General features: G+C 40.8%; 2 protein-coding genes across 2 annotated transcripts in view; both read left to right on the plus strand.

The window, feature by feature from the left end:
* Window positions 4,690-7,234, plus strand: LOC104792188 (protein NUCLEAR FUSION DEFECTIVE 4-like). The gene is made up of 3 exons (XM_010518278.2): window positions 4,690-5,345; window positions 5,753-6,182; window positions 6,291-7,234. The coding sequence occupies exons 1-3, from the start codon at window positions 4,893-4,895 to the stop codon at window positions 6,977-6,979; spliced, it is 1,572 nt and encodes a 523-aa protein (XP_010516580.1). The 5' UTR covers window positions 4,690-4,892; the 3' UTR covers window positions 6,980-7,234.
* Window positions 7,912-12,707, plus strand: part of LOC104792189 (RRP12-like protein) — an 8,941-nt gene continuing 4,145 nt past the window's right edge. The window contains exons 1-9 of the mRNA XM_010518279.2: window positions 7,912-8,448; window positions 8,525-9,044; window positions 9,162-9,419; window positions 9,553-9,644; window positions 10,209-10,418; window positions 10,499-10,900; window positions 12,125-12,300; window positions 12,380-12,473; window positions 12,609-12,665. Of these exons, the coding sequence (XP_010516581.1) occupies window positions 7,927-8,448; window positions 8,525-9,044; window positions 9,162-9,419; window positions 9,553-9,644; window positions 10,209-10,418; window positions 10,499-10,900; window positions 12,125-12,300; window positions 12,380-12,473; window positions 12,609-12,665 (2,331 nt within the window). The 5' untranslated portion in view covers window positions 7,912-7,926. The remainder of the gene's footprint in view (window positions 8,449-8,524; window positions 9,045-9,161; window positions 9,420-9,552; window positions 9,645-10,208; window positions 10,419-10,498; window positions 10,901-12,124; window positions 12,301-12,379; window positions 12,474-12,608; window positions 12,666-12,707) is intronic.

The raw sequence follows: 12,707 nt of genomic DNA on the forward strand, positions 1-12,707 counted from the left end.
ATGGCGATTTTGCCAGGAGGCAAATCACACACATCCCAAGTCCGAAGAAGTTCCAAAGCATCAACCTCTTTCACAACAGCATCATTCCAAACCTTGATTTTAACAGCTTCCTTAAAATGCTTAGGCTCCGTATTAGCAGTGATAACAGCCAAGTAAGCACGGTGGCTAGGGGAAAAATTTTCATCAGACACAAAATCTGTTAAAGGATAAGGAGACGTACCTTGGATCGATGTCGAAGACTGCGTAGGTGAGCCGGGAAGAGCATGATGTGATGGTGTGTGTGTAGCATTATAGAGGACATAATCTTGTAACCGCACAGAAGGTTTTGTAGTACGAGTACTCTTACGGTGTTTCGGCGGAGGAGTGGGAACCGACTGTGGAACCGAAAAAATCATAGAAACAGAGTCCGGACTATCTGGAGAACCAGTTATTGCAGGCGTTAGTGGAGTAGCAGAGTCTGGGTGAACAGAAGAGACATCTTATGTGTTGTCAACAATAGGAGGCGACGATGATGACGTAGGATCCAGACCAACAACGGGTAAATCTCCACCGGTGTTGTTGTCATGATCAGGAGGAAGGCTCGTTGCAGGACTCCCCCTGTCGGACAAAGTCGGAACCAACCAGTCATCATCACCAGAGACAACCAAAGGAGGAACAGACAGCGGAGAAGAACCATGTGATGTGGCAAAAGGAAACACGTTTTCTTGGAAAACAACATCGCGAGACACCAAAAATTCATTCCGTTCAATATCAAAGACTTTCCATCCCTTTTTGCCAAAAGGATAACCCACAAATACGCACAACCTACTACGCTGTCCAAATTTGTCCTTATCACGTGTTAGACGATGAACATAACAAGCTGGCCCAAAAACACAAAGTTGATCATAATCCGGTTTGCTTTTATGAAGAATCTCATAAGGAGAACAACTAGAGTGAATAGAAGACGGAGTTCGGTTTATCAAATATGTAGCTGTTAAAACTGCTTCACCCCAAAACTTGATTGGTAAACTTGCCTGAAATAGCAAAGCTCGAGCAACATTAAGAATATGATGATGCTTGCGTTCGACACGACCGTTTTGTTGCGGTGTCCCAACACAAGATGTTTGATGAATGATACCATTTTCATGAAAATAAGATGCAAGACACATAAACTCCGTCCCATTGTCACTACGAACCGTCTTAACAGTTTTTCCAAACTGTCGTTCCGTGTACTTCAAGAAATTAGTAAGAACACTTCGAACTTCAGATTTTTTGAGTAACAGATAAGTCCACACAGCCCTCGAAAAATCATCAACAATTGTTAAAAAATAGACAGCACCACAAGAGGAAGGAACTCGGTATGGTCCCCAAACATCGCAATGAATCATTGTAAAACACTCTTGAGTTTTATTAGAACTATCAGAAAACACTTCTCTTTTCTATTTAGCCCGAAAACATACGTCACAAGATGAGGAACTAACAGAAGAGGAAACACGTTTAAATTGAGGTAAAGCTGAAAGAACTGAGAAACTCGGATGACCTAAACGCCTATGCCATAAAGCTTGATCAAGAACACCTTTAGCCATATGAATCTTTGTTGTAGCTACATTCGTTAGGTAATACACACCATCACGCTCTTCACCGCTTCCAATCAAAGTCTTCGAAAAACGGTCCTGTAGAAAACAAATCGTGTCAGTAAACGTAGCAAGACACTTTGTTTGTTTCAAAATTTTAGAAACAGAGATCAATGTGCACTTTAACGATGGCACAAAGAGAACATTTGTTAACTCGACATTGTTCGAAAGAGGAAACACTCCCACACTAACAGAAAACGCCTTACTACCATTAGCGAATCCAACCGGACTTGGTTGGATAGGGACAACATCGGTTAACAAGGATAACGTCCCAGTCATATGATGGGACGCACCTGTATCCAAGATGACATTGCCAAGATTAAGCATACCAGACAACTTGTCGGAATTCGTAGGACTTGGATTGGCATTGGTGGATTTCTCTTGAAGAAGCTGAGTCAAGGCGCGAAGATGATCATGTGTAAATTCAGGAAAAGCAAAGGAGTTGGAGCTTGTAGCATGAGCAACAACAGTCTAACCGCGTCCACGACCGCCACCGGCAGGACTAGAACCACGACCACCTCTTCCTCGACCACTTGTACCACGACCACTGGGACCCTTCTCGTTCCGTTCTGTCCACCAGTCCGGAAAACCAACCAATTGCCAACAATCGCGCTTCTCATGACCGGTACGTCCACAATGAGAACACGAGAGGCGTCCCTTGTTTAAGATAGAGTCAGGTCTATTTCCACCAGAAACATCAGTATGAGCAAGGAAACCCACTGCCTCTTCCTTTTGTTCACGAGCACGAACATAGGACAACCTCTGCTCTTCACGTATCTTTCTGCTATAAATCTCACCAAGAGAAGGTAGGGGATCCATAACGACGAGAGTAATACAAAGACCACCATATCTGGACTCATCAAGTCCCAACACANATCATCAACAATTGTTAAAAAATAGACAGCACCACAAGAGGAAGGAACTCGGTATGGTCCCCAAACATCGCAATGAATCATTGTAAAACACTCTTGAGTTTTATTAGAACTATCAGAAAACACTTCTCTTTTCTATTTAGCCCGAAAACATACGTCACAAGATGAGGAACTAACAGAAGAGGAAACACGTTTAAATTGAGGTAAAGCTGAAAGAACTGAGAAACTCGGATGACCTAAACGCCTATGCCATAAAGCTTGATCAAGAACACCTTTAGCCATATGAATCTTTGTTGTAGCTACATTCGTTAGGTAATACACACCATCACGCTCTTCACCGCTTCCAATCAAAGTCTTCGAAAAACGGTCCTGTAGAAAACAAATCGTGTCAGTAAACGTAGCAAGACACTTTGTTTGTTTCAAAATTTTAGAAACAGAGATCAATGTGCACTTTAACGATGGCACAAAGAGAACATTTGTTAACTCGACATTGTTCGAAAGAGGAAACACTCCCACACTAACAGAAAACGCCTTACTACCATTAGCGAATCCAACCGGACTTGGTTGGATAGGGACAACATCGGTTAACAAGGATAACGTCCCAGTCATATGATGGGACGCACCTGTATCCAAGATGACATTGCCAAGATTAAGCATACCAGACAACTTGTCGGAATTCGTAGGACTTGGATTGGCATTGGTGGATTTCTCTTGAAGAAGCTGAGTCAAGGCGCGAAGATGATCATGTGTAAATTCAGGAAAAGCAAAGGAGTTGGAGCTTGTAGCATGAGCAACAACAGTCTAACCGCGTCCACGACCGCCACCGGCAGGACTAGAACCACGACCACCTCTTCCTCGACCACTTGTACCACGACCACTGGGACCCTTCTCGTTCCGTTCTGTCCACCAGTCCGGAAAACCAACCAATTGCCAACAATCGCGCTTCTCATGACCGGTACGTCCACAATGAGAACACGAGAGGCGTCCCTTGTTTAAGATAGAGTCAGGTCTATTTCCACCAGAAACATCAGTATGAGCAAGGAAACCCACTGCCTCTTCCTTTTGTTCACGAGCACGAACATAGGACAACCTCTGCTCTTCACGTATCTTTCTGCTATAAATCTCACCAAGAGAAGGTAGGGGATCCATAACGACGAGAGTAATACAAAGACCACCATATCTGGACTCATCAAGTCCCAACACAAACTGATGAATCTTCTCTTTTTCCCTCTCCTTAGATGGAGCAGAGGTTGCTCCACAGGTACAGAAGCCACAAGAACACACAATGATCGGCTTGTAGAGTTGATATTCTTCTCACAACAAACACAACCTACCATAGTAATCTATGACGGATTGTCCCTCTTGACGACATGAGGCAAGCTGACCTCGAATTTGGTGAACATGCACCTTGTTTCCCACTGAGAAACGTTGCTTCAAATCCGACCACATGTGATGAGAATTGGTAATGAAAGTAACGGTAGATCGAACCTTAGGTTCAATAGAGGTTCGTAGCCACCCAACAATCATCAAGTTCACCGTCAATCAATTATCATAGTTAGGATCATCACGAGCTGGTTGTACAATTGCTCTATTGATGAAACCAGTTTTTCGTTTGGTTTGGAGAGCGTTGAGCATCTCCGTTGCCCACTCATTGTAGTTATCACCGGTTAACAAAATAGACGAGATCATAGCCTCGGGGTCGTCGGAACTAGACAAAGTATAAAGAGACACCACCAGTGCATCTGGTAGCTGTACTTCAGACCCAGATTTGAGAGCGGAAGCACTACTTTCTTCTTCGTTTACCATTGTAGCTTGAAGAATCTTCTTTTTTTTTTTTTGATTTAAACAGATCTTAGCTCTGATACCATGTAGAGTTTTGATATCAAACCAACTTGTTTTATTCACATTCATAAGAAGAGTATTTATACAGGAAACACACTATAAATGATAAGCTTAAAGTTGCTAAACTATGGAACAACATGTCCTTATCAGAATACCAAGATAAATAAGAACAATATAGGAGCTTATCCGCAATAAAATGTTTGTTTCTAAATTCTAATATTTGATTCTCTCAGTTGAATACATAAAAGGATAAAGTACTGTATTTTTTTTTGTTGGTCGGAAGGATAAGTACTGTATTATTAAATTGGTGTTTAGATATGATTAATCTTAACTCCAATGATGTACCTTTTAGATACCGCAAGAGCAACACATAATTAAAAAGGCTAATCAAAATTTTCTTTAACTCAGTCTCGATCGGTGATCACGATGTCCAAAGGGCGGTTGAATACTTCTTCATTTGACATCATCAGTTTCAGACTTGAGATTTGGCTATATACAGCTGGAGTTGGCTAGTAGTATAAACATTCGTAAAAAAAAAAAAAAAGAAAGCTTTCAATTTCGAAAAATGGAGAGAATAAACACGAAGTGGGTAGCAGCAGCAGCGAGCATATGGATTCAAAGCTTCAGCGGAGCTACATACACATTCGCTATATACTCTTCTATCCTTAAATCATCTCAATCTTATGACCAATCTACTCTTGATTTCGTTTCTGTCTTCAAAGACATTGGTGGTACCTTTGGTATCATCTCCGGATACCTTTACACGACCATGACTTCTAAGCTACACGGTCGTGGTGGTCCTTGGGTTGTGGTTTTCGTTGGGTTGGTTCAGTGGTTTATTGGGTTCTTTTTTATCTGGGCTTCGGTTGTTGGGTTGATTGCACCACCGCCTGTGCCGCTCATGTGTTTGTTCGTGTTCTTGGCTGGTCACTCGTTGCCGTTTTTTAATACGGCTAATGTTGTCACGGCTGCTCGGAACTTTTCTCATTACGGTGGGACTGCTGTTGGCATTATGCAGGTAATAAAGATTGTAACTTTGTTAATGAATCATCAATTTGGGCGAAGTTGGAAACTCAATCACGCCATTCGATTCGACTCAGTCTTGTGTGTGTTTTAGGAGTCTTTCTCAAGTAGAATCTCATTTTGAAATGAAAAATTAGACCTTTACTGTTTACATGACCAATACAAAAGAAAGTTTCAAATTTTGATTTTGGAGCTTAGCTTCTCTAGCTTTGATTTGGAGATTAGGTTCTGTAGCTTTGATTTGGAGGATCTCATCTTTGAATCCAGATTTGTTTGCATCATAGATGGTGATTAGTCTGTTTCACTTGAGTCTTTTGTTGTATACTCTCAGTTTGATGTATGATTAAATGATTGCATATCCAAAAAAACTGACTCATTTTTCTCTAAATGTGTTCACTTCAGGGATTTCTAGGACTAAGTGGAGCAATTTTGATTCAGTTGTACCACGCGGTCTGCGGGGGCGAAGGTAACCCTGCTACTTTCATTCTTCTCCTGGCTGTAGTACCAACGTTTGTCATCTTCTTGACTATGCCATTTGTAAGAGTGTATGAAACGGTGACCACGAGTGAGAAGAAACACTTGAATGGTCTCTCTGTGATCTCTTTGATCATAGCCGCCTATCTCATGGTCATTATAACGGTTGAAAATGTTCTCGGTTTATCACGGTCAATGCAGATTTTCTCCTTCATCCTTGTGCTCTTTTTGCTGGCCTCTCCTCTCTTGGTTGCGGTGAGAGCCCTACGCGAAGAAACTCAGACACTTTCTCCTCTGGATCGTCCTCCTGTTCTCGACACATCTGCCTTGCTCGACCCTAGTTTGAAAAAATTCCTGGGTGAGTGCCCTATCCTTGCCAAAAAATTGGATTAGGCACCCAATGTCATCATAGTACTAAACAGAATGAGAACAGAACACTGACTGTTTTACATGCAAATTTGTGCAGATGGAGATCATGTTGTTGTTGAAGACTCAAACATACTGGAAGCAATGAGCACAGTGAACTTTTGGCTACTCTTCGTGGCAATGCTATGTGGGATGGGTTCCGGATTCGCGACTATAAACAACATGAGACAGATAGGTGAGTCTCTTCACTACTCCCCGGTTCAACTCAATTCTCTGGTCTCTCTCTGGAGCATATGGAACTTTCTAGGCCGGTTCGGGGCAGGTTTTGTCTCAGACATATTCTTACACAAACATAGCTGGCCAAGACCTGTCTTCATGGCCATAACTCTAGGTATTATGGCTGTAGGCCACATCGTAGTGGCCTCTGGTTTACAAGGAAGTCTCTATTTTGGTTCAGTTTTGATCGGTATGGCTTACGGTTCGCAATGGTCGCTCATGCCAACAATCACGTCAGAGATATTTGGGATCCGGCATATGGGAACGATTTACTTCACGATCTCGATTGCAGGCCCCATCGGGTCGTACTTACTCTCTGTGAAAGTGATAGGTTACTTCTATGACAAGGTGGCTTCTGAGGATGACAATTCTTGCTTTGGAAGTCAATGTTTCAGGACATCGTTTATGATCATGGCTTCTGTGGCTGTCTTCGGCTCTTTGGTTGCTTCTGTATTGTTCTTCCGCACAAGCAAGTTTTACAAAAGACTTGTAGCCAAGAGGAACTCCAAGTGAGCTTGCAAATTACATATTGTCAATATCTGTAATTTAAAGTTTGATCCGTGGAGAGAGACTCACAGAAGATTGAAATAACCTATTGGTTGATCGAAACTCACTACATAACTCTTATGTAATTGTGCCATGTCTTTGTAAAGCAAAAGTATATCTTTGTGTGTGCGTGTGTGTAAGGGAGATTTTGTTTAAGGACTCTCAAAATGGAACATTTATGAATCTAGACCATGTTGGTCGGATTAACCGGTTGAACCGAAATCTGGTTAGCATTTGGTTCCTAATTTTAACTGTTAAACCAATCTCAAAACCGGACAAAAAATTGATTTTTCTTTTGGTATGAAACCTTAAACCCTGGTTTTTTTTTTTTTTTTTTCTTGTTTGTTTGTTTGTGAGAACCCTAAAAGGCTTCACCTTTCATTAGCGCCAACATAAAAAACTTCAGCAGTCTCTCGCGGTCGCTCCTCATCGATTCTTCTTCTCCTTCCCTGTTTTCAGGTTAGAAAACCCAAAAAACCGTAAAAATCTTCTCCTTGTGATTAGATTCAATCTAAATTGTGAAGCTTTAATTCTCTCTATCTGTTTTGTTTTATTGCTTCTTCAACCCTAAAGTTTAATTTTTTTGAGTTTGTATTTCACTCTTGAAACGCTTCAGTCTCGCTTTGGTCTTATAGAATTTTGCCTAGATTTAGTTTTTATTAATATGTTCTGTAGTCAATTTCGAATTGTTATGATAAGTACGAAGATTGCATAGTATTGCGTTAAAATTCTCTTTCTTTGTGTTCTTATATTTTTTCTTATCTCATCAATATCTCAGAAAGCTCCATTTTCACACTTACAAGCTCCATTTGTGTAAGTCTTGAAGTAAAGTGATTTGAGTAGCTTAATTGTTCCCGGTTCTATTATATTTGTAGAGAATTCAATTGGATTAGTCAAGGAAACGGAACCTAATTATGGAATCATTATGTGTTGACATTGAAACCAGGATGTCCCTCACACCCTCAGAACCTGACCTGCCTGTTTCAGAAGATTTTGGGGAGTACATGCGCTCTCGTTTAACCCAGTCGAAACGACCAGACCATGAACATCTATGTGCCGTCATCGAGGAATTATCAAAAACTCTGGCTGAAGATAATCATAGTCGGACACCTGTTGCTTACTTTGCGGCCACATGCAGTTCGCTGAACAGCATCTTGTCGGGTGATGGTCAACCGTCTTTGGATGTCGTCCAGCCACATGTTGTTATCCTTTCCCTTGTGTTCCCTAAAGTCTCAGCAGGAATACTGAGTAGGAATGGGTTGGCTTTGCGTCTTGTCCTTGACGTTCTGGATCTAGAATCAGCCACGCCTGAGTGCTTGATGTCGGGATTGAAGTGTTTGGTTCACCTTCTCACAACTGTTGAGTCCATTACGGGGAACGAATTCTCTAATTCCTGCAGCATCTTGCTGAGTTTTGTAATCCATTCAGATGGAAAGGTAAATTTAAAAATACACAGGTGCTGATGATTTGGTTCTGCGTCAGACTTTGATGATTTTCTTCTTTTAAATCCAGGTAAGAAAGCTAGCAAACTCGGGTCTCCGTGATGTCCTGCTGAAATCCCATGGAACACAGGCCTGGCAATCAGTCAGTGGAGCAATTGCAGAAATGTTCCAGGGATGTTTAGACCTTGCCCATCACTCGGAATTGGGTTCTTCAGAAGGAGCCAGGGGAGCGAAGCAAGTGCTTTACATTCTGACCACTCTAAAAGAGTGCTTGGCCTTGATGTCTCAACAGCACATTGCTACTCTGATTGAGGGCTTTCAGGTGCTGATGATTCTGCGCGATCCATACATTACAAGGCCAGTGATAGACTCTTTAAATGCACTTTGTCTCAATCCAACCGCCGACGTTCCAGTTGAGGCGCTGGTCGAAGTGCTGTCGCTTGCAGCTGGACTGTTCTCTGGACATGAAACATCTGCTGATACCATGACCTTTACAGCACGTTTGTTGAAAGTTGGGATTACTAGGACTTTTTCCATAAACAGAGATCTTTGTGTGGTTAAACTTCCTTCTGTGTTCAATGGTCTGAAAGGTATGCTGTTGTATCTGCTTCATTCTGCTTTTTCGGTTTCAGAATTTCTCGAACACACTGCTCTTATCAATGTGGTTTATCCTACCGTTTACATGATTTTTGTGCTTCTTTTGGCAGATATTCTTGCATCTGAACACGAGGAGGCAATCTTTGCAGCAACTGATGCATTGAAGAGTTTGATATTTTCATGCATTGACGAAAGGTTGATCAGAGAAGGTGTCAACGGAATCCGGAATTCAAACTTGAATGCAAGGATGTCTAGTCCAACAGTCATTGAAAAGCTGTGTGCAACGGTTGAGAGCTTGCTTGATTACAGGTTTCATGCAGTCTGGGATATGGCTTTTCAAATTGTTTCAGCGATGTTCGATAAATTAGGTAACTATTATTTTTACTCTTGACTTTTCATTTGTTTCTTGTTGAATATTATTCCTTTCTGAGATTCTGACTCTTGTGCCTTTAGGGAGTTATTTGGCCCAGTTATTTGCTAATCCTTTCACACAATTTTCAGGTGACGATTCTCCATATTTTCTGAGGAAGACCCTCGAGGACTTATCAGATATGCAAGATTTACCTGATGAAGGCTTTCCTTATCGGAAGCAGGTAACTGTACTTTTTTTTTCCTGGAGTGTAATGATCATCTGCTGGATTCTATTTTACATTAGAAATGATAGTGATGTCATTTGCAATCTCTTTTCTTGGCTTCATCATTGGACCCGAAGTTCAGCTGATGACTATATAGTATTTTGTCTGCATCGTTGCAGAAATATAATAGTCTTTACGATAGAACGTCAGTAATGATATTAGGCTACTTATATGGTGATTTGTACGAAGAAATGAAATGCTGCGTGCATATGCAACTATGTCGATACGTATTGGCCTGCTTTGATTTCATATTGAAGTCTCAAAATGCTTGATCTTTTGGCTACAGTTCCTTTGTAAACTTTTTTCTGCTTTTTGTTGACTTGGTGGGGATCTTGTGCTGTTAGTACAGCAGTTCGATACATGAAATATCTGTACTGTTATGTGGAGGTGCTCTCATATTTGGTTAGAAAGAATGATTCTATGATTCGAGATGATGCAATCATGTCGATGTATTAGGTCTTGCCTCTGTTAGTCATGTTCTGTAATGTCCTGACTGATGTTATCTTTGTTGGCGATCTCTAGTTGCATGTATGTGTAGGATCAGCCGTTGGTGCTATGGGGCCTGAAACATTTTTGAGCGTTGTACGTTTAAACCTTGAAGCTAGTGATCTGTCTGAGGTAAAAGTTTGGCTCTTCCCAATCTTGAAGCAGTACACAGTTGGAGGACGCCTGAGTTTCTTCACAGAGACTATTTTTAGAATGATAGAAACAATGAGCCAAAAAGCTCAACAGGTAATTTTTATTGTATCCTGCTGTTTGATATATTCTTGTTTTTATATTTTTTAATATTTGCTAGTTGTTGGTGATGACAGCTCAAGCTACAAGGTCTTCCTGGAGCATCCTGGAGTGTTGATTCTCTCGTATATTCATTATGGGCTTTGTTACCTTCATTCTGTAATTATCCCGTGGATACTGTGGAGAGTTTTGCCGATCTGGGGCGAATATTATGTGGAGTTCTTCAAACACAGGCTGAGACCCGTGGAATTATATGCGCCAGTTTGAATATTCTGATTCAACAGAATAAGGAAGTTGTTGAGGGGAAAGAAATATCTATTAATGAAGCTAGTCCTGCTATGCAACGAGCAGTAGCTCGTTATGATTCACAGCATGCAGCAGCTAATTTGAAAGTTTTGCGGTTGTGTGCTCCGAAATTATTGGATCTTTTGTCAAGGATATTTCATGAATCTGGCAAAGATGATGGCGGTTCTCTTCAGGTAATTAACAACCTTCGAGGGAAGGGTACTCACTTGCCTTACATCATAAAATGATGGGTTGCAATTTAATATCACTTAGTTAAATGTCACCAGAACTTNATTGGCCTGCTTTGATTTCATATTGAAGTCTCAAAATGCTTGATCTTTTGGCTACAGTTCCTTTGTAAACTTTTTTCTGCTTTTTGTTGACTTGGTGGGGATCTTGTGCTGTTAGTACAGCAGTTCGATACATGAAATATCTGTACTGTTATGTGGAGGTGCTCTCATATTTGGTTAGAAAGAATGATTCTATGATTCGAGATGATGCAATCATGTCGATGTATTAGGTCTTGCCTCTGTTAGTCATGTTCTGTAATGTCCTGACTGATGTTATCTTTGTTGGCGATCTCTAGTTGCATGTATGTGTAGGATCAGCCGTTGGTGCTATGGGGCCTGAAACATTTTTGAGCGTTGTACGTTTAAACCTTGAAGCTAGTGATCTGTCTGAGGTAAAAGTTTGGCTCTTCCCAATCTTGAAGCAGTACACAGTTGGAGGACGCCTGAGTTTCTTCACAGAGACTATTTTTAGAATGATAGAAACAATGAGCCAAAAAGCTCAACAGGTAATTTTTATTGTATCCTGCTGTTTGATATATTCTTGTTTTTATATTTTTTAATATTTGCTAGTTGTTGGTGATGACAGCTCAAGCTACAAGGTCTTCCTGGAGCATCCTGGAGTGTTGATTCTCTCGTATATTCATTATGGGCTTTGTTACCTTCATTCTGTAATTATCCCGTGGATACTGTGGAGAGTTTTGCCGATCTGGGGCGAATATTATGTGGAGTTCTTCAAACACAGGCTGAGACCCGTGGAATTATATGCGCCAGTTTGAATATTCTGATTCAACAGAATAAGGAAGTTGTTGAGGGGAAAGAAATATCTATTAATGAAGCTAGTCCTGCTATGCAACGAGCAGTAGCTCGTTATGATTCACAGCATGCAGCAGCTAATTTGAAAGTTTTGCGGTTGTGTGCTCCGAAATTATTGGATCTTTTGTCAAGGATATTTCATGAATCTGGCAAAGATGATGGCGGTTCTCTTCAGGTAATTAACAACCTTCGAGGGAAGGGTACTCACTTGCCTTACATCATAAAATGATGGGTTGCAATTTAATATCACTTAGTTAAATGTCACCAGAACTTGTTCGTCTTTGTGTTATAATAACTGTTCTTGTCTACTTTCAGTCTGCGATAGGCAACTTGGCTTCTATAGCGGAGAAAAAGACTGTTTCGAAGCTACTTTTCAAGACTCTGCGAGAGCTTTTAGAGGCTACCAAAACTGACATTGCACAAGATGAAAGCTCTGTTAGTGGGATGGACGTTGATAACACCACAGACAAAAATTCTTCTTCCAACTCAAGGTACTGTTTTCCAATTTGTGTTTCTAGTTGCTTAGTTGCTACTGCCAATATTGACCCTATAATCTGCATTTCATTTCAGGGCAAGGTTGTTTGATCTATTAGTTTCACTTTTACCTGGTTTGGATGGTCAAGAAGTTGATACCATATTTAGTTCTCTGAAGCCTGCATTGCAGGTTTGTAAATTGATCTATTGTATTGAACGATTTATTGTTCTTGGTGTGGCTGTGATTTATCTCTTACATGAAGATGAGTTTTTTTATTGAATTGTAAGAACGATGGGTATATACTAATATGGATTGTAACTGCAGGATCCTAAGGGCCTAATTCAGAAGAAAGCGTACAAAGTTCTTTCAATCATCTTGAAGGTATTACTTTCCTTGCCTGCCTTAAGATTACAATCTTCGATT

This window comes from Camelina sativa, chromosome 6 (genome assembly GCF_000633955.1).
Source record: "Camelina sativa cultivar DH55 chromosome 6, Cs, whole genome shotgun sequence".
NCBI lineage: Eukaryota > Viridiplantae > Streptophyta > Magnoliopsida > Brassicales > Brassicaceae > Camelina > Camelina sativa.